Source organism: Alligator mississippiensis, chromosome 3, assembly GCF_030867095.1.
Source record: "Alligator mississippiensis isolate rAllMis1 chromosome 3, rAllMis1, whole genome shotgun sequence".
In the NCBI taxonomy this organism is placed as follows: Eukaryota; Metazoa; Chordata; order Crocodylia; family Alligatoridae; genus Alligator; species Alligator mississippiensis.
Window position 1 is genome coordinate 153,161,890 of NC_081826.1, and position 21,926 is coordinate 153,183,815.

Consider the following 21,926-nt stretch of genomic DNA (forward strand, 5'->3'; position numbering starts at 1 on the left):
CTAAACATTTTAGAAGATTAATATTTATCTGCCCCTGGCTGCCTGTCATGCAGACCTCAATGGCATGCCAAAACTCAGTAAGTGGCCCTCAGCCCAAAATAATTGCCCACCCCACCCTCTCTCTCTCTCGTTCTCTCTCTTTCTCTAGTGGTGTTTCATTTTCATCACAGAAAAACACAGATTTGGGGGTTTTAATCAGAGAAAGTCTGGAGTTTTATCAGAGATGTTGCCATTTTAGAAGACAGAATACCAGGATCCCTGCTATTAGTGAAGCTTCTAGTTTCTTTCTAACTGTAGAAAAAAGTGTGTTGTGTTACATACAAGGATGCATCCTACCATCTGCACCCTGCTTGTCAAAATCCTAGATCTGCCCATGAGGGAGCCCTCTTTCCTGGTCTTAAAAGAAAACACTTCCTTGAACAACTATGAATATTGATTTGTTGGGGTTTCCAACTTTTCTGCCATGAACTGAGCAATTTTGAGTGCTTTTCTAAAGTCCTAGGTCCTGAAGGCATATGGGTATAGGAGGATGTTCCTCCCCCCAAAAAAAACAAAACAAAAAACCCCCCCAAAAAAACAAAAAACCCCAAGCAAACAAACCCAGGTCTCTAGCTCTGTAGTAGCAAAGAACAGCTTGGAAAATGAGAATGGAGCACACTGTAGAGACTCAGAAGTAAGGTTACAGAAAATAATCTCTCATTTTTCTTAACTTTCATGTACTGTAAGAAAGAAGGGGGATGAACAGGCAGAACCGATTCATGGCTTGAGTGCTTTGATTTGTAACAATGAAACTGCATTACAGTGCTTAATGCTTCCTAGTTTTCTGCCAAAATATTAGCAACTGCTAATCTTGTGTAGTCAACTAAATGCCTTGGGGCATTTAGTCTGCATTTCCAAAGAACAGAAGATCCTGCCAGTATAGGTTCTAAACCATCAAACTTGTATTTAATAAAGCTGTGTTTTAAAAAAAACGTGCCTCTTGAACAGAGGCATACTAGGGCAGCTCTAAGCTCTTGGCACAAACAACACTTTGGACAGCACTGGCTGCTGGCAGCAGATGTTTTTGTGCTTCACTCCCCCCATAAACAAAGTAGTGAATGAATTGTGTCTGGTTAACCCGGGGGAGGGCAAAATACAGCCTGCAGGCCAGTTCCATGGGCGGACACCGACCAATTGCTGGTATCTGGCCCACAGCTGCCCCCCTTGTGCTCCATGTGGGACTAAGCCCTGCCTGCTCCTGCCTGGGGCAGCCCTCACCATGCTCCCACCCATGCCCACCCCGCTTACCAGACAGCACTGCTCCAGCCCTGGTCCCAGCCCCAGCCCAGCCAGTGGGCACAGCTTCTCATCAGAGCTGCTGATACAGCTGTCCAGGTACTGTTTGGCTGCCCCCTGGTGCTGCACCACTCTGGGCTGCAGGTAACATGGGGAAGCCATGGGGACATGTTCCAGGCAGCCGATGCCCAGCCAGGTGGGAGGAAAGCTGCAGCTGAGTAATTAATGCCCCAGCACACAGGGCTTCAACTCCAATTCCTAGCCATCTTCCCACTGTGCCCACCTGGCACAATGAGGAGCCACCTGCAGGTGGCCAAGTGAGTGGAAAGCAGCTGAGAGCTGGAGCTGGAGCTCTGCATGCTGGGGCAGGAGCTGCCTATGCCCAGCTGCAGATTTCCCCCAACCTGGCTGGGCAGCTGCTGTCTGGCATGCATCCCCATGGCTTCCTCCAGAGTGGTGCAGCAGGGCAGGGGGAGCTGAGCAGTACCCAGATGGCTGCCGCAGCAGCCCTGCTGGGAAGCTGGGCATGCTGGTTGAGACCAGGGCTGGGGCAGTGTTGTCTGGTGGGCTTGGGATGGGGTTGGATGGGAGTGTGGTGCAGGCTGCCCCAGGCAGAAATGGGTGGAGCTTAGCTCCATGAGAAGTGCCATGGGGGCAGCTGCCAGCTGGATGGGGGGCTGGGGGATGCAGACCACACCTGCACCTCCTGAGTGAGTTCTGCTGCATGTGTCCCCTGTCCCCCTCTCCCCACCCCTGCTGGCTCCCATGACCCAGTGCATGGGCAGCCCTCCCCACATACATGCACACCCCCCCACCCAAACACACAATATACAAGAGTAAGACTTTATTTTGAACTATTATGCAACCGCCTCTATGTGCACTACTCAAAAAATACATCAGGACAAAAAAGATTTTTTGAAATAACAATAAAATATGTTATAGTATATGTTTGATTTTTAGTATATAATTTTTTACCTATAATTTATTATGATATCTTCTGAAATAGTTTATGTGACAGCTCACTAAAACTTATTAAGTGGCTTGCCAACTGAATTAATTGCCCACCCGTGCTGTAGATTATAACAAACATCAGGTTTGAAGGGCTTATGTTATGTCAACATCCACTCTAGCAGGACTGAGGGGTCCTCTGGCTACTAATTGCTAAGGGTCTGACAGCAAGCTCATTAGGAGGAGAATCATTTGATCCACTGGGTATCAAATAAATAGGGGTGCACAAGATCATAATGGACACCTTACAAAATGTCCTAAGGGATTTCAGCGAGGTCTTTGACAAGCAGCTGGGTACTTATAAGCAGGGATCCAGATTTTCTGTTTCCCCAAGGAAAAACGGAGTAAACCACAGATGTTACCTTTTTTCCAGAGGCAAACATGGATTTCTTGTTTTACAAGAGAAACCCGCAAATTTTGCCATTTTGCAGTTTGCTCCCTGCAGGCAGAGTTCCAGCCTGCAGGGAGCTTGGAGAGGGCAGGAGGAAGGCAGTGAGACATTGGCCTCACATGCATATACATGCATGTGGCCCCAGACAGCCTGCACAGCAGCTCCAGCAGGTAAGTGGAGAGGGCAAGGGGGTGGACAGGGGGATTGAGGCCCCTGTAGGAAGGAAGCTGGGCAGGGCTGGGGCTACTGCCCAGCCAGGTGGAGCTGGGGGCCCAGAGCTGCAATTTATGGTTGCAGGGCCCCAGTGGGGAGCAGATTGGGGCCATAGGTGGCTCATCCAGGGGAGGAGGAGGGCCAGCTCCCCACTGCCATATGCACTCCCAGGGGGCAGGGAGGATCTGTGACTCCCAGATTTGTGCATGAAGCAGACGAAGGCTGTGGGTGCAGGTTCCCACTCTGCTTCTGCCCCCTGGGGCATCTGCAGCCCTGTGGGCATGACCTGGCATGGCTGGGGACAGCAGAGCCATGCAGAGATCTCCCCACCACTGCGAGCTGTCATCTGTCCCCCCTTCACTGCTGCCTTGGCGATTAACCCCCTGTTTGTGCTGCTGCTTTGAGGGGTGTAGTCCCATGCCGCTGCTCTCACTGCAATCCCGCATACAGAAGGCACATTGCCAGGGCAGCGCAGGGCAAACAGCAGCGAGGAGGTGCTAATGACACGGCCAGGAGCAATCCAGACTGGGTCATGAGTGACTACAGGGCTCTGGGCTGGGCTCAAAGGGCTGGGGCAGGTAGTCTTTTCTTCTGTGCTCCCTGTTTCAGGCCACAGTCCCAGAAGGGAAGGCTGTGTCGATGAAGTGAACCAGCAACTCTGACGCTGGTGCTGTTGGCTACAAATGTCCAACTCGGGATCCTTAAAATTCTGGTTTATTAGGAGGATTGAAACACTGTAATGAAGTCAAATCATAACCTTGGGTCTGGTCCTCTTGCACACACACACACACACATGCACACACACAGTAGCAAGCTACAAATGTGGGGGGGGGGGGGCCAGAGTCAGGTATACCTATCCTACAAGTGCTGGAGTCTGCCATCGATGGCCAGTCGAGGCTTCTTCCAGCGTGGTGTTATCCTCCAAAAGGGGGTTGCCAGCTGGTCTTTGTGGCTGGACAGGTCAGGTGCTGGTCAAGCTGGAGATCAAGAGGGCACTGCTGAGGGTCACTTTTCACTGCTTTTTATCTGTCCTTGGCAGACTTTGGTGACTCTCCAGTTTTCAGGTTTGCCCAATTCAGGGGTCGTTGACCCTCATGGGACTTCCCCCTCGGTGGCTACTGGATGGCATCTGTCAGCCCCAGGGGTCATCTGCACGTATGTGCAGGTTTGGGAGTCCGTTGATTAATTTTGAATAGGGCTCTGGGAGCGGTTAATCTGGAGATATTCTGCCCCAAAAGGTGGTCCCTGGCATTGATTAACTCAGGCCAGGGCTTCTAGCCCTTGAACAGTGAAGTTTAGAGAATTCCCGGTTGCTACATTGTCTCCTATTGATTTCTTCCCTTGGCTGATCTGCAGTTTCCCTAGGTGTTAATTACTGCTTGTTACTGAAGCCTGCTACTGTTAGGCATTCAATCACTGATTCACTCGCTCTTTCACGGACCGCCTGATACAGGGAAGGTGTGGTTTGATTCCTGCCCTTGTTAACATTGTTACAGTATATAACTTACTTCTAAAAACTAAAACACATTTAGTTAAAAGGTGAAGAGTATAAAATATAAGCTACAAGAGTAATGCCATGGCACACAAATAGATAAAAATACCAAAATACAAGGGGAGATACAAAATGCACACATACAAACTTTAAAACACAATTCCTTATCTTATAATGAAAGAAAGAGGAAGGAAGAAAAGGTAGAAGAGGAAAAACATATCCAAAGAGGGGAAAGCAAATGCAGGCAAGAGGAAAAGGGGGCTTTCTGCTACAGTGCACCGAGAAAGCTTTGGATTCCTTGACCATGGCACACACTTCAGGGAGAGAGGACTCTCCTGGGAAGGGACGGTATCCACCTCACGAGAAAAGGTAAGTCCCTGTTCACGGCCAGAGTTGCTGATCTTCTGGACAGGGCTTTAAACTAAGACTGCTGGGGGACGGGGATGCATAAATTCAAACATGTCCAGGGACCAACATACAAATAATCCCTGTAGACAGGGACACTGGGAGAGCCACTTTTGTGGGAGCTGAGGGAATAGTTCTCCATCAGTGGGACAGGAAGACAAGGGCCTCAGTAGAAGGACTCTGGTGCATACATACTAATGCCAGGAGCATGGGGAACAAGCAGGAAGAGCTAGCCATCCTACCCTCCAGTGGGCATTATGATCCAGTAGGGATTACAGAGACCTGGTGGGACTCCTCACACGACTGAAGCATAGCTACAGAGGGCTACACCCTACTTAGAAGGGATCAGGTGGGGAAGAAAGGCGGTGGCATTGCTCTTTATGTGAAAGAGCAGTATGCCTTCTTGGATGCTGATATCAGCTCCAAAAATGAACAGCTTGAAATCCTCTGGGTTAAGTTGAGTGGGGCTGTGGCGAGAGAGACCTAACCATAGGTGTATACTACAGACCACCAAACCATGGGGGGGGGGACTCAATCTGGAGTTCACCTAGGAATTGACTGAGGCCACATGTGCATGTGACATGGTTGTCATGAGCGATTTTAATTATCCAGACATCTCCTGGGAGGAACACTCAGCCAAGTTGGATCAGTCATGATCCTCCCTGACCTGTGTCAAGGAGATCTTTCTGAGTCAGGAGGTGCACTGGCCAACCAGAGGTGATGCTCTGCTAGACTTGGTCCTGGCCAAAGGAGACAACCTAGTGACTGACTTAAATATAGAGGGAAGTCTGGGCAACAGCAACCATGAAACCATCATGTTCACTGTCCGACATAAGGCAGACAAATCTGAATAGCAGAATTGAAGTCTTGGATTTCAAAATGCAAATTTCAACAAGCTTAGTTCACTAGTATGGGAAGTGCTGCCAGGGACTTCCAGGGACTGAAGGAGAAAGGTGTGCAGGAAGAGTGGTTGTTCCTTAAGGACATGATCCTTGAAGCACCAAGAAAGTCCATTCCCATTCAGAGAAAAAGTAACAGAAGGGCTGGTTTAGCCAAAAGGGCTTCCAGGGAAATCACAGTCCTCTTAAGAAAGAGGCATATAAGCAATGGTAGCTCAGGGCGGGCTGCAAGGAGGACTATTCCATGACAGCCCGCATTTGCAGGGAACAGATAAGAAAGGCTAAAGTGGTGACCAAACTTTAGCAATGGGAATCAAAGACCACAAGTCCTTATTTAGGTACACAGGGAACAGGAGGAAAACAAATGGGAGCGTGGGGCCATTGCTCAACAACTCAGGAGAGCTGGTTACCAGTACCCAGGAGAAAGCTGAACTCCTGAATGACTACTTTGCCTCCGTCTTTCACTAGACCAAAGGGAAACAGTGCCAGGTAGAATATAGGATGAGCATGGTAGGAATAATTTCCTTTCTACTATTGCTGTAGAATTGGTGTATGACCAATTAAAAAAAACAGACATATTCAAGTCAGCAGGACCGGATGATCTTCATCTGAGAGTGCTGAAGGAGCTGGCTGAGGTCATTGTGGAACCGCTGGTGAAACTCTTCCACAACTCATGGCATGCTGGAGAAGTCCCAGAGGACTGGAAGAGGCCAGTGTGTCCCCATCCACACAAGAAGGGCAGGATAGAGGATCCAGATAAATATAAGGCAATCAGCCTAACTTCCATCCTAGGGAAAATCCCAGAAAAGTTCATCAAGGAGTCTATCTGAGATAAGCTTGCAGAAGTTAAGATTCTGAATGACAGCCAGCATGGCTTTGTCACAGGCCTGTCTTGTCTTACCAACCTCATCTCCTTCTATGACCAGGTAACTTGCCACCTGAACATGAGACAGCAGGTTGACATTGTATACATTGACTTCCAAAAGGCCTTTGATCTAGTATCCCATGATGTTCTCACGAGAAAATTGAAGGATTGTGGGTTTAACTCTGAGACAGTCAGGTGGGTGAAAAATTGGCTGCAGGATAGGACCCAGAGAATCATAGGGAACAGATCTGTAATCAGGTCTGTAGGGCTCCCCCCAGGCCAGAAATTTGGCAGTGGGGGAGTGGTGGAACTTGATACTGCTGCTCCCCTGCTGCCAAATGTCCAAGCCCTACACAGCCAGATCAGCCATGGCCAGGCTGGCCCCACACAAAGCTGCATAGAAACAGCCTGACTGCTGCCTCATACAGCCAAATAGGAGCAGCCCTGGCCAGGCTGTTCCTATGTGCCTGGATCATTGGGGTGAGCAGGTTCTGGCCCTCTTCTCTGCTGTGCGCATAGACCACCTTGGTGCTAGACTCTGCCTAGTCCTGGTGCCCCAGACCTAGAAGTCCATGGCCTGACATAGCAGGTGGCTACCCTAACAAATAAACGTCTAATCAGATAACCTCACTGATTGTAGCATTCAAGATATTTTCAGTATTTTCTTTGTCCTTCTGAAAAATAGAGGGATACTTACCAATGTAGTCTAAAATAGATACATTGGCACCCATGCCACCTTGAATCAAATATTTTATCTACTATTAATTCCTGTGGCAGGGCTGGTTTGAGTGGTGGTTGAGTGCACTGAAGCCATCAGGTGCTCTGGGCTGCGCTGCTTGCTCTGCTGGACACACCCAGGGGGGCAAGGCTCTGTGCCCGGCCCCACTGTGCCCTTGGATCCCTGCTCAGGAGAGCCCTGGGCTGTTGGAGGACTTCAATTTGGGCAGTAAAGCTGTGCAGAGTGTCTGCAAGTTAATGTAACAGGAACAATCAATATTAGATGGATTAGAAATAATCCTGCCCTGAAGTGGCATAAAATTAAGACAATTAACAAGGGCTTTAAGCCACTTAAAAGTTGTTAACATGCAGCCAGTCCAGGGTTAAGAGCTCCAGAAGCAGCCTAAGGTTACCTGTAACATAGACCGGAGGCAAATAAAAACAGACTAGACTATAGCAGCACTAGAACTGAAGAAATTATTTGTTGTTAGGTAGGAAAGAATTTGCTTTATAGAGAGTGGTTTCCAGTGTGCAGTACCATTTTCAGCCACCAGGAGGTGCTAGAAAGCTGTTTCCAGTATGAAGTACCTTATTTGGCCACCAGGGGGTGCTAAAGAGTGGTTTCTGGTCCTCAATACCATTTTTGGCACCCCCCAGGGGCACTAGGGAGTCATTTCCAGGCTGCAGTACCATTTTTTGGCAAGGAGGGGCACTGGTGAATTGTTTTGGGGGCCACAGTACCCTTTTTGGCCACCAGAGGGTGCTACAGATCCCGTTCCAGAGCTGGACTACTGTTTTGGATGACCAGGGAGCACTAGAAAAGCATTTGTGGGCCACAGTCAGGTGTTCGGCCACAGGAAGTGCTAAAGGGTGGTTTTTGGGGTCACCATACCATTTTCCAGCAGCAGGGAGCACTAGAGAGCTGTTTCTGGTCTGCACTAACTTTTTTGGGCACCAGGGGCACTAGAGGGCATTTTGGGGGCACAGTACCTTCTTCAGCCACTGGGGCGCTAGAGAGCCATTTTTCAGCTGAAGTGCCATGTTCAGCCACCAGTGGGCACTAGAGAGGCATTCCTGGGCTGCAATACCTTTTTCAGCCTCCAGGGGGCACTAGAGAGGGGTTTCCAGGCTGCACGACTGTTTTTGGGCACCAGTGGGCACTAGAAAGCCATTTTTGGGGCCACAAAACTATTTTTGGCCATCAGGGTTGCTTCAGAGGCATTTTCAGGCCACAGCACCTTTTGCAGCTGCCAGGGGGCGCGCTACAGGACCATTTTGAGGGCTGCAATACCATCTTTGGCCTAAAGGAGCACTAGAGAGCCATTTCTCAGCTGCAGTACAATTTTGGGCCACCATGGGGTGCTAGAGAGCCATTTCTGGACCACATTAACTTTTTTGGACACTGCAGATTGCTACAAAACATTTTTGGGGTCACAGTACCATTTTCAGCCACCAGGGGGCACTAGAGAGGTGTTTCCAGGCCACAGTACTGTCTTTGGCCACCGAGGGTGCTAGGAGGCACTTTTGGGGCTGCGGTACCATTTTCTGCCAGCGGGTTTCTCTAAAGTCATTCCTGGGCCACAGTACTGCTTTCAGCCACCGGAAGGCACTGGAGGACCATTTTTGGGGCCACAGCAGTATCTTTGGCCACTGGGGAGGGCTAGGGAGCCATTTCTGGGCCGCAGTACTGTTTTTGTCCACCAGGGGCCACTAGTGAGCCATTCATGGGGACAGTACTGTTTTCAGCCACCATGAAAAGCTAGATAGCTGTTTTCAGGGGCCCAGTATCATCTTTGCCCACCAGGGAGTGCTACAGAGCCATTTCCCTGCTGTAGTACTGTTTTTCACCACCAGCGAACAATAGACAGACTCTTCTGGACTGCTGAATGTTTTTCAGCCACCAGGGGCATTAGAGAGCTGTTTTCTAGCTACAGTACTGTTTTCGGTGACCAGGGACTAGAGAGCTGTTTCCAGGGCCGCAGAACCATTTTCAGCCACCAGGGTTGCTTGAGAGGTGTTTCCAGGTTGCAGTACTTTTTTTGGACACCAGGTGGGAGCTAAAGGACCATTTTGGGGTTGCAATGCTATCTTTGGCCAAAGGGAACACTAGAGAGCCATCCCTTGGCTGCAGTACAATTTTCAGCCACCACCACCAGAGGGTGCTAGAGAACCATTACTGGACCACAGTACCTTTTTCAGCCACCAGCAGGCAAAAAGAGAGCCATTTCCAGGCCACCATACCATTTTTGGCCACCAGGCGGCACTAGAGACCCATTTCCAGGCTGCAGAACCGTTTTCAGCCACCATGGGGCGATACAGAGCCATTTCCAGGGCCACAGTAACTTTTCCAGCCACTAGTGGACGCTAGATAGCTGTTTCCAGGTCACAGTACCGGGAAACAAGAATTTTAAATATGAGATGTAAATATATATTCATTTTGATATTTTTATTATATTGTGTAATATTGTGCCTTATATTTTGTGTACCTCTATATTTGTGTATTAGTAGTTTAATAGAGTCTATAACTGCTTGGGGAAGCTGCTGGGTCCCCCTTTGCTATTACTTACCTGTTTACCTGTCACTTACCTGAAACCCCAGTGGTAGTAATCCATTATAAAGAATAAGGTTTATAGTTAAATATATGTTGTGTTGCTTCTTGGGTTCACTGAGCCTTGGCGAGCTACTAGTGTCGGTCCTTCTGTGATGCAAGGAGCCCTTCATTGCTCACTGAAAAGCTGTGGAGCATTGATCTCCACTTCCATGTGATGGCTGTGAGGTGACTACAACTCCTGTCAGCGTACTGCACCCCCAACATTCCTAGTCCCCATTGCACAACTCTTCTGGGCCAGAAAGGATTAGGTTTCCCCTTTACATTGCTTTGGCTCACTTCTCCAGTGAAGAAAACTGCACCCCCTGAGCCATTTGCTCCAGCTCACATTCAGCTCCACCTTGCAGTTCTCTCTAGCTGCAGCTTGAAGACTTCTATATCTTTCAGATGATTGGAAGATAGCCAATGTGGTCCCCATCTTTAAAAAAGGGAGGAGGGACGACCTGGGCAACTATAGGCCCGTCAGTCTTACCTCAATCCTGGGCAAACTCTTTGAGAAGATCAAGGAGCACATCTGTGATGGGCCGGCATCAGGGGTGATGCTGAGGGGCAACCAGCACGGTTTCATTAGGGGCAGGTCATGTCAGACCAACCTGATTGCCTTTTACAATCAGGTCACAAAAGCATTGGATGCAGGTGTCGCCATGGAAGTAGTCTTTCTGGACTTCAGCAAGGCCTTTGACACTGTCGACCACCCCATCCTCGTTAAAAAACTAGGCGACTGTGGCATTGATGCCTACACAGTCAGATGGATTGCAAATTCGCTGAAAGGTCATACTCAGAGGGAGGTGGTGGACGGGTCATATTCGACCTGGGGGGAAGTGGGCAGTGGAGTCCCCCAGGGCTCGGTCCTTGGGCCCGCACTGTTCAATTTATCAACAATTTGGATGATGGGGTGAAAAGCAACCTGTTTAAATTTGCTGATGATACCAAAATTTGGGGTGAGGTGGGCATGCTAGTAGGGAGGGAAAGACTGCAGCAAGACCTGGATAGGTTGCAGGGGTGGGCTAACAAAAACAGGATGCGTTTCAATACTGACAATGCATTTCAATACTGACTGCAGGGTGCTGCACTTGGGCAGTAGTAACCAGCAGCACACTTATAAGATGGGAAACTCCCTTCTTGAGAGCACGGAGGCAGAAAGGGATCTTGGAGTCATCACTGACTCCAAGATGAACATGGGCCAACAATGCGAGGTGACAGTCAACAGGGCTAACCGGACCTTATCGTGCATCCACAGGTGCATCTCAAGTAGGTCCAAGGAGGTGATCCTCCTCCTCTATGCGACACTGGTCAGGCCACAGCTGGAGTACTGTGTCCAGTTCTGGGCACCCCACTTCAAGAGGGATGTGGACAACGTTGCGAGGGTCCAGAGGAGGGCCACCCGCATGATCCGGGGACAGCAGGGCAGACCCTACAGTGAGAGGCTACGGGACCTGAACCTGTTCAGCCTTCACAAGAGAAGGCTGAGGGGGGACCTGGTGACCATCTATAAATTCACTAGGGGGGGACCAGAAAGGTTTGGGGGAGACCTTGTTTCCCCTAGCGCCCCCCGGGATAACAAGGAATAATGGCCACAAGTTGTTGGAGAGTAGGTTTAGATTAGACATCCATAAGAACTACTTCACAGTTAGGGCAGCTACGATCTGGAACCAACTTCCAAGGGAAGTGGTGCTGGCTCCTACCCTGGGGGTCTTTAAGAAGAGGCTTGATGCCTACCTGGCTGGGGTCATTTGAGCCGTTTTCCTCCTGCCCAGGCAGGGGGTCTGACTTGAAGATCTACAAGGTCCCTTCCGACCCTACTTCTATGATTCTATGATATACCTTGGCATGACATCATCCCAAATAGCCAATCAAGGTTTACCAGGCTTCCATGCCTCTCTCTCTCTCTCCCCCAATTAATTTAAAAGAACGCCAACCACCCAGTCTACAGGCTAGGGGGCTCATCTCCCCTGCTGTACCAGACTGAGACCAGTTTCTCTACCTTCAGGACACAACAAGAGGTTTCTAAAACAAAGAGCCACAGGTATCAGGACACCTAGAGGGGACTTAGAGGGGACTTTGCTGCTTATGTGCTCAGACAGCATGTTTCTCCTCAGATCAGCAGAGGAGAGGGGACAAGATATAGCAAATACAAACACGTTATCAAACATGGTTACACTGAAACTTAATATATACAGCAACATGAAACTAGAACACCTTTGCAGTATAAAATGGCTTGTACATTTTGTGTTACACACACAAACTGACCTTATTGTTCACTTGTTTTCTTCCCTAAGTTCTGACTTGCCCCTCTCTGGTACCTGGTTTGAATCCTGAAGCAAGGCTGGACCCAGATCAACCCCAACACCCTTTGGGATCAGGGCTCTCACATGTCTCCAGACATACTCACTGCAAGCCAAAGAGCCCGGATTCCACAGGTGGCATGGATCAGAGCCAGTGGACTGTCCTTGTAACCTCTTTGACATCCTGTCAATGCCCAACTCTTGAAACATAAGAACCTAAGAATTGCCATTTACTGGCTCAGACCAGAAAGCCAACTTGCCCAATATTCTGTGTCGAAGTGGCAGAGAGTATATGCTGAAAAGGAGAGTGAAGTGGGTTATGACCAGGGGTTTTGGGGTTTTTTTCCCTGCTGTTTCTCTCTCATTTGCAGCCTCCAGCCTTTAAGATCTAGGAAGTTCTAATTTAGAAGCTCTATTGCTAACTCCCATAGGAAACAAACATCACAGGGAAAAAGGTGATGGTGTATCACTGCAGGGAAACTGAGAGGACACATGGACAGCTTCAACCAGGAGAGGAGTCTGGGGTGCAGCAACTTGGGGTGATAGCAATTGATTCTGGTGCCTACTCACATTAAGGTTTGTCTCCTGCTGTGGTGAGAAAGAGTTAGAAGAGTTCTCAGAATTAGAACTTCTTATACCTTAAATGCTGGAGGCTGAAAGTGAAGAGAATGGAGAAAAAAAACAAACCCTAGTCATAACCAGTTTACTTTCTTTTTCAGCATCCACTCTGCCACTGTGTGACATAGGATGCTGGGCAAAATGGACCTATGGTCTGACCCAGCAAAGGGCAATTCTTATGATCTAATGTTTAAGGGCTATTATCCTCAAGGCAGAACCGCATCTGCATTGCATCCCATGGCACACAGAATGCACCATCAGCACTTAGGGAAGCCCGACCACACCACAGAAAGCTGGGGCACTGAATGCTGACCTGTTTATTCCTAATGGGCTCCATGTATGGACCACACAGGCTGTTTTTCAACTGAGTAAAAGTGGAATTGCTGGATGCAGATTTTTTTTCCCCAATGTAGCTATGAAAGTGCCACACAAAGATGATGAGTGAAATCCTGCAAGAATTCCCCACTACAAAGCCCGCCCCTCCGTCTGCAGATAAAGTCGCTGCTGAAGCCTTCATGTAAAATACCAGTCTTCCCTGCAACAAGCAGACTTGTGTCCGTTCAGAGATTCAGTTTACATACTGCAGCCTTTATTACCTTCACTGTTTAGAAGATGTTTCTCCATCAATCATTATTCTGATGCCACACAATGTGCCACAAGTATGTTTACCTAGCTGTTGCTGAAGTGACTGCAAAGGAGTGCAGAAGCAACTCAAGCTAGCATTAAACTGCCCAACTTAGATACTGGCCACAGCAACAGAGGTGCATGAGCAAGGCAAAACAAGGGGTACTGAGCTCATGCTCCACATCCAGGCTCAGGCTTTCTGCAGAGATGCCCACATTCTACTTCCAAGTCCACAGCGCCAGGGTTGTGATGATGTGTACTGGCACAGCCAGCTGAGGACTTTAACTTCCCAGTGCACAGTAACTGCCACAGCCAGTGAATTGATTCTGGATGAACTCTGGTTCAGGATAAAACAGATCCTGGCCAACTTCCCCATTACAAAACACTAACCACTGAACACTGAAAGGCAAGCTTGATGTTGTGGACATGCTGGTCATGTCCATTTTAATATGTAAATGCTGCACTATTCTGGCTTAGCAAAATGTCGCTTTGTGGGTTCTGCTCCCCTGATTCTCTAAGACACTAAAAAAATTCAGACTGTCTTGATAGCAATTCTACTCCTGGTGGAAGGACAACTGATGCTGGGGTTGCCTTGGCAATGCAGTGGAACTACTCAATGAAGCCAGAGGAACAGGGATGGTGGATGCTGAAAGCACACAGCAGTGCTGGGGGCCGCTTTACACAAGGCTATACGCATCCCTGCCTATTTGCCATAGGAGGGTTTGTGACCTCTAGGATGGGGGGGGGAGGAGTGGCAATCATGCTAGAAACAGTGTTTTCAAAATAAAGAGGAAGTAATGAGCTTAAAATAAAATTACAGTCCAGAGTCCATCAGGAGCTCATAGCTTCTGAGTTACTGCAGAAGGCTCAGTTTCCACTGGAGACTTTTATTCAGTTTTGGAGGTGTAAGTAGTTCTGGATCTGAAAAAACAAAAGCGACAAGGATGAGAACAAGAGGAAAGTAGGATGGTGCTATATAAAGTTTCCAGGATAATGGAAAAATCTATACAGTGCTTCCTTCCCTCCCAGGCTGAGAAGTGCCAAACAAAGAATTTCTCTTCTGGGAGACTGGCCTGAAGGATGCAGCAGAGTAGTGTGTAGGAGGCAACTGTCTGACATACTGTTATGTTCACAACTGAACCATTCTCACTCCTCTGGGGCTGCCACAGGTTCATCAGGATTCGTCCCACATACAAGCCTTTCTTCAGGTTCTATCACCACTACTTGGCTTCCACTTTGCAGCACGGCAAGGAAACAGTCTCTGACAGGCCAACGCGCCAGTAAGATACATATCCACCCAGCACTCTGGTTTAGATTTGTTCTCCCCTTCAGAGCAAGGTGGTGCTCTTAAGAAGGATCCCAAAAGTGATCCTGCAGGGATCCATACTCACTATCTCCATTACTGCACCTTAGACACATTCACGTAAGGGAAGTGTTTGCATTGTCTGCAAAACCTGCAAACTTCACCTGAGGCCTAACCAAGCTGAATTCTCAGATCTACAAGATGTTTTACAGATCTGACAGCATTCCTGGGAAGAAGTCCAACACTCACCCCAGCAGTCAGTGGGCTCACAAAGATGTGACCCCTAACAGCCTAGTAGACAACTGCTGACGGGGAAAATACTTCCCCCACACTGGTGTCATGCAGTTGGCTCTGCAATGCTACCGCACAATACCTAACCACCAACTCAGGGGGCTGGGATGAACTGCAGTGTTTCCTTAGCCTAAAGCGACAGTGGATAGGATCCTGGCTAATGCCTGGTTAGACGATCACTCCACAGTAGATTGCAGGAGCAGAACAAAGGGTATGGACTGGACTTGTGCTTTTGGCCCAGTGCCTGATACAGCAATAAGGCCTCCAATAATGGCAGGATCCTGGCAGGCCCCAGAGCTCAACTAGCTGGGAACCTAGCTTGAAATTGCCAATACAGTGTCAGAGACACACCCTGTGACAAGGTTTCAAATGGCTGAGGAATCTCTTCCTGTTCCACCATTTCACCAGCTAGTCTTGGTTTCCATTATGAGGAAGTTCAAATATGGTTTTCACAACAGATTTTAAAAGGGAGATGTTTTCACAGGCAGACCAGTCATAAGTAGAAGAATATGTATATGGTATCTAAACCCTCCCAAGGAAAATACCACCTTGGATCCATATACTTGCAGTCCCCTGAGCAGCGATTTGGCCTTTCTAGTCACTTAGGAAGTGCCATAGATATTTAGGACAACAAAAAGCCAGCACAAACCAGCAGGGACTTCCAGAAGCAAAGAGAACAAGCTGGGTTACCCACCCCAGACAGTGCTACTAGGAGGGCTCCAGAACCCAGTTGGGAAGGCAACACACTGTTGTTTCAAACCTTACCTCCCATCCCACACCTGCTATACCATACAGCTTTTTTAACCAACCTTGTACAACAGGGACAGTCATCCTTTGCTGTTGATATGCAGCCATGATGCTATTGGCAGTTGAATGGGGACCCAGGATCTGTAGGAACGGACAACGTGAATGACATCTCAGGCTATGTACCAGTGCAACATGAGAGTCCAAAACCAAAGTCTCCTCAGACCCAAGATGCTAGCGTATTATTCTGCCACCTGCCTGGCACACCTGCCTATTGGCAGCAAGATGCAAGTGCTCTCCCATGTAATAGGAACTGGCTGAGCTCCTACTCTTTTCCTCTATTACAATTTCCTTCTAGGCAGTGACACCATTAGCCTGTATCTATATCTATTCATCTACAGATGAAGTCAAGGCTGCTCACAGGGCAGGGATGGACAGCAAAAGGTGCTGCTGTTGCAAGATTTGGAACTGGGTTGAGAGTTTTGCAGCTGAACCTCCACCCCACAAATCTTTCCACCCTGTAAATTGTAGCAGGAAGTAAAGCTGAGCAGGACTCCTACAGAGACAACTCAGGTATGACAGGGAGCCCTGTGCATTCAGAGGTCACTGCCTGGGCAGGAGCTCAAGGCAAGGGGGCAGTTTTAGATGGAAAACACCCCCAGAGCACCTCCACAAAGGAAAATGTGGGAATGACATCTCTGAAGCAGCTGGACTTGAGGACAGAAGGTAAAATCTCCCCCCACAACTGGCTGCCAACTTATAACTGCCCTTGTAACAGCCTCAGCCTCCTTTGAGACCAGGGCCCCATGTCAGGGAGCTGCTGCAGCAGGGGGTCCAAATTTGGGTAACTGTAGTCTGATTATCACTATCCCCCTGCCACTCCCAATGTAGCACCACAATTATTTAGACCACAAACAATAATAGCAGGCTGTTGGTAGCTGGGGAAGACACTCACAGGATTGACAGAAGTAAGCTTCAGGTCCAGACTCCAGATCTCAGGAAGTGATCTCTCCATCAGCTGCAAAGCCTCCTCCAGGGCCTGCTGCAATTCTCTGGCCTGTGCATCATAGCCAAACAGCACAAGTTCCTTGAGAAGGCTGTGGACCTCACCTGGGGGAAGAAGCAGAAGTTGTTCCATTAGATATAAGCCAGGTTTGCAAACAAGCTGCTGTGGCTCTGGGGCTGAGGGAGGTGGACCAGAAGACTGCTGCAACCACCCTGGCATCCTCTGCTTCCTGGTCCCAAGCCCAGGCATCCTGGGCAAACAGGAGGGCCACATGCCAGGAGTCATGATTACCTTTATACACTCAATTCCTCCTGCTCCTCTGACCCTATGGCCAAGCCTCATATCCTGTTCCTCAGTGCAGGAGCCAACCAGCATGTCCTGCTCCTGGCCAGGAAGCCCTGGTCTACCAGATGGCTCAGGAAGGGGGCAGGCCTCCTTGGAAATTGGCAGGGGCCATGTCCAGAGACTCCTGCTTTGGGTGAGTAGGCTGGAGAGAGGAGGGGTCTGGCCTTAGGCTCCACTCCCCCACCCCCACACAAATTGGATGCTGGCTCAGGCCACGGAGACAGCCTCACCCTTCAGGGCATCTGTGGCTCGGACAATGTCCCCTAAGGCCTCCAGTAGTGCAATGTCTTCCAGAGGGCTCCCCTCCTTCAAGCTGTGCCTCTTGCGTTCAGCCTTCCGCCGGTTCTTTGAGGAGCAGCTAGAAGAGAAGAGGCAGGCTTGGAAAGGGCTCCTAGGTCATCACATCTACTCCCTACATTTGCAGGCATCTATTTACCCAGGAATCCCCCAAATCACCACTTTGCTCTGAGGTGTGGGATTGCCAGGTGCCCTTCATGCTACAGAGCTCCCTTCATCTTCATCTCATAACCAGGGGACTTTAACTGCACAATTCCACCCTTTTATGCTGATCAAGAGATCTGGGCTTTCTATTCACCATGGAAAGCCACAGATTTTCTTTTTTAAAGGAGAAAAACGCAGCAGGAGCACAACTCCAATACTGGATCCTGCCTGCTGGGCCATGGATATGGCTCCAGCCCAGCCCCCTGTGGGGGCACATACCACTCCACCCTACCACCTGGGGCCCCTCCAGTGCATCGCCTGTGCCCAACCCCTCCCCCTTTCCCCACACACCCACCCCACTCCTCACACACTAGGGGGCTGGGGCCTAGTGACAGTAGGCCAGGAGTAAGGGGCACTGGCAGGGCCAGGGGGCTGTGGGTTGGGAGTGAAGGGCACTGACATGGGCAGGGGCAGAGCACCCCCCTGAGCAGCAATTTTTGCCACCATCATATGGAAGGTTGGGAGGCCCATGGCAAGTCTGGAAGGCAACACGTACACAGAGATCCTCGAGTTACTGTGAGAGTATTTGCTGCTCGCATCACTGGCCATCATGACGCTGCCAGTTTCAGAGAGGAGGTCTGACTCGGGGCAACGTGCCACCTCATCATCTGCAAGACAGAGTAGCTACGAGTCAGAACTTTCCCCAGATGAGACAATGGCAGCTGTAGTGGGCAAACTGAGTTATGCCCAGGCTCTTAGCATAACTTTAGGCCTATAACTTTAGAACTAAGTAATTAAATTGTACAGAGTGCCTTATAAGGCACTGGGAAGAATGAGTGCTGAGATTGGTATAGTGGACTAACCCGGTACAGTAGTTTCCCTAAAAGAAAAGGAAACCAAAAACAAAATAGGATTACAGTACTTTACCTAAAAAGATGAGTTAAGAAACTTGAGGATTGGACAGTCTGAGATAAGAAAGTTACAGAAGTAGTGGACAAACAAAGAGACAGTGTGTGTTTGTGTTGCCACCCTGGGGAGACAGGATCGGCCTTAGAATTCTTGCTTTGAGTAACAAGGAATCCAGAAACTAACATCCCACACACCCAGCAGAGGATCTGAGGCTGGTACCACTGAAGGTCGCTGTTGTAATGCCTGCAGGATCCACCTGCCAGGTCATATTGCAAGGATAATTATCTTGTAATAAGCCTAGGGGTTACTAATAAAGTTGACTTGATACCAAATCGGACAAGGGGCTGTGTCAATCCTACGGGGTCTTTGGTAAAAGGAATCCTGGGGCAACAGCAGCCACTGCTCTCTGGACCTTTGCAGCAGCAACATCAGCGGGTCCAGCCACTTGTGACAACACAGGGGCGCTATGTTATGGGTGGTCAGAGCTAGGGCCCAGCCCAGGGAAGAAATGTAAGTATAGCCATTCAGCTCATGTCCTGCGTGGAGGAGTCCAAGCACTGCTGAAGCAAGGAGCCCATTTACCATCTACGTCCCCTGAACAGGCTAGATGTCAGGGGAGAGATGAGCAGGCTTTTACAGAACATCTGCTGTCCTGATATTGCTGGAAGAGACCCAGCGTTCATCAGGACACTGCAGGGGCAAGAAACAATGCCTGTTGGTGGGAAGGCAGACCCTTTTGCCTCTCTCAGCCTAGGCAAGAATCATGGCTTTGAGCATGCAAAGCCAGAGGGAAGAGCCATGCTACATTTAACAACCCTTGCAGCAACAGGACACTGGCCATTGATCTCCACATAGGCACCAACTCTGGTTTTTGCCTGTGGGTGCTTGCAGACATAAAAAACAAACAAACAAACAAAAACGAACAAAAAAATAATTGGCACTTTACTTTAAACTGAATGCGTTCCCGCACCAAGCCCTATGCATGTCCAGAGGAAGCAGCACGTTATTTCAACCTGGCTCTACAGCATCTGTAAATATCGAGTGCTTTGGCGTGGCTTTTTGGGGGCTTTTATCTAGTAGCTGATTGAATCAGTTTTAGCTATTAGTGCTAGAGGAGCACCAAAACATCAGTCCCATATCGGATTGGCACCGATATAACGAAAATTGACTGTATGAGCAATCAGCTTTTCTTTGGCTGATGTGGCTGACAACGTCACCAATAAATGCCCCCATGTATGCATGCAGCTGTAGCGCAGCATGTAGGTGGCCAGAAGCACAGCCCGGAAGCATTGAGCTGGTGTTTTGTGAAGGAAGTGGTAGGGGGAGGGGAGGTATGTGTGGGGGTGCAGATCGAGGCCCCCACGGTGAGGGAGGGAGTGGGGCTGGGGCAGGTGCTGCGCACAGCTGGGAAGGAACATGGGACAGCCGCAAGTGTCTCATCTAGGGGATGGGGTGGGAGGGGAGGGTGGCTCCTGCTGCTATGCACACCGCTGGAGGGCATTGGGGGTGTGTGGCCCTGGATCTGCTCGCAGGGCAAGGGTGGGCTGCTGCTGGCACCAGGCTCTTTCTGGGGCTGGACCAGGCTGTGCTCAGGGCAGGCAGCAGCGGCACTGGGAGTGGAGTTGGGGGGGGTATGACGAATTTTGGGGTGGCTGCAACCCTGCCCCACCCCCAGCAGCCCTTCTCCCAGTGTTGTCACCTGCCCCCAGCATAGCACAACCCAGCCCAGCCCAGCTCAACCTCCTTGCCAGGAAGAGCCCAGCACTGCCATGGCCCCAGCTCACAGCAGTAGCAGCCCGCCCTTGCCCTGCACACAGATCCAGGGGCATGTGCTTCCCATGCTCTCCTGGGGTGCATGCAGCAGCAGAGGCCACTCCCTCCCCCTTCCCTCTGTGGATAAGTGGCTCGCAGCTCCGTCCTATGCGCCGCCCGGGCAATGCCAGCTCCACTGCCTCCCTCACTGCACATGTCTCAATCTGCAGCCCCTCTGGCCCCAATGCTCCTTCCCCCACAACAGATTTACCAGCCAGACATAGCCAGGCTGTGTTTCTGGCCACATGTCGGCAATTGGATCAGTATCAGCCAATATGGCTTCTTTAAAATTGGCTATTGGTATTGGCCCAAAAATCTCTATTAGTGTATCCCTAAAAAGCACCAAAGAGCCCTGATGAAGTGCCCAATCTTCACAGATGCTGCAGACCCAGGTTCAAGTAATGTACTGCTTTTTCCGGTAAAGTGGGTTTTTGGTGGGTTTTTTGCAACAGTGGCAAGGAAATGGCTATGGCTTGTGGGTGCTGAGCACCCGTTAATTTTTTTTTGGCTGGTGCTTGAGCCCCAGAGCACCCATGAAGTCCACGCCTATGTTGCCCCCTGCTTTACCTGTGGTGGGTTAGGGGGCTATGCCTTGTGGTTGTCCCAGAATTGACTGTGTAGTTTAGTAACAGGTTAGACAAGAATTTGTATGGGATGGTTTGGACAGGGATAATCCTGCCTCAGGCAGAATGTTTGACTAGAGACGACCTCCAGTGGTCTCTTCCAATCCTACTTCTCCGATACATGTTGTTGAAGATGCCATCATTGACATTTAGCAGAAGAAAAGAGTCCTCCAGCCTTTGAAACTAACCCCCATAGGCTGGCAAGGAGGGAAGGACTGGGGACAACAGTGGCTGGCATGCTAGCATGTTCCCTGCTAATGGCAGCAGAAAGAGATGTAAGGGCCTCTCCACATGGAGCTTTTAATGCATTTGAAGTTTGCAAACCATGAGAGTTTGCCTTGTGGACAACTAAGGGGAAGAGCAATGTCTCCTTCGCAATCAAGAAAGGCCAAGATTTTGCAAAGAGAAAGAAGCTGTTTGCTCACAAATATGAAAGTCCAAATATTACCGCCCAATCATAGACCCTTCAGTACTTTCTTAACTATAAACCCCAAATGCCCATCTCTCAGTAACTAGGAGGCTCCAAAGGACCCAGCTATGTTAGGGGTGAGAGAGGCACACTGTGGTCAGGAGGAAACCCATTTTTCCTGATGCTTCCAGGAATCCACCAGGGAAAAAAAAATCCATCAGCTCCCAGTCTCTGTTCAGGTACATACCTAGCAGCCCCTGGTGAGCCTGCTCCTTAAGCTCTCGAACCACCAAGAGGCGCTTTTTGTAGCAAGCAAAAGTAGTTTGCTGGGAATTTAGGAACACCAAGTGATTTTTCTGGGCTGCATGATAGAAAAGATGAGGCACAGAGATCAAATGTCAGAAGTAGGCAGACGTGTGCTTCCAAAAATGTTCAAAACTGTTAGTTGTACCCTCAAAGACCAGTAGGTTGGCACTGTTAAACAGGTCATTTGTCTAGACCAGGGGTTGCAACCTTTTTTTTAGTGGTGGGCCAGAATGACCCAGCTCAAGTCCATGGCAGGCTGGCTCTAGAATTTGAATGCTGTCACCATTTCTCCCCATCACCCAGTCATGGCATGGGAGATGGCCCCTGCTGCTGAATT

At 49.4% G+C, this 21,926-nt stretch overlaps 1 protein-coding gene across 3 annotated transcripts in view; it reads right to left on the minus strand.

Moving 5' to 3' along the window:
- Positions 1–13,343: 13,343 nt before the first annotated feature.
- ELP1 (elongator acetyltransferase complex subunit 1) overlaps positions 13,344–21,926 on the minus strand; it is a 54,532-nt gene continuing 45,949 nt past the window's right edge. For 2 of the 3 annotated variants that reach the window (XM_014596190.3, XM_006259250.4), the window contains exons 32-37: positions 21,531–21,644; positions 18,087–18,198; positions 17,320–17,447; positions 16,694–16,848; positions 15,804–15,882; positions 13,344–14,321 (exon numbers count right to left, since the gene is read on the minus strand). In XM_014596190.3, the coding sequence (XP_014451676.1) occupies positions 14,254–14,321; positions 15,804–15,882; positions 16,694–16,848; positions 17,320–17,447; positions 18,087–18,198; positions 21,531–21,644 (656 nt within the window). In that variant the 3' untranslated portion in view covers positions 13,344–14,253. Of the gene's footprint in view, positions 14,322–15,803; positions 15,883–16,693; positions 16,849–17,319; positions 17,448–18,086; positions 18,199–21,530; positions 21,645–21,926 lie in introns of those variants that run through there. The other variant, XM_019490736.2, reaches the window with a different exon arrangement.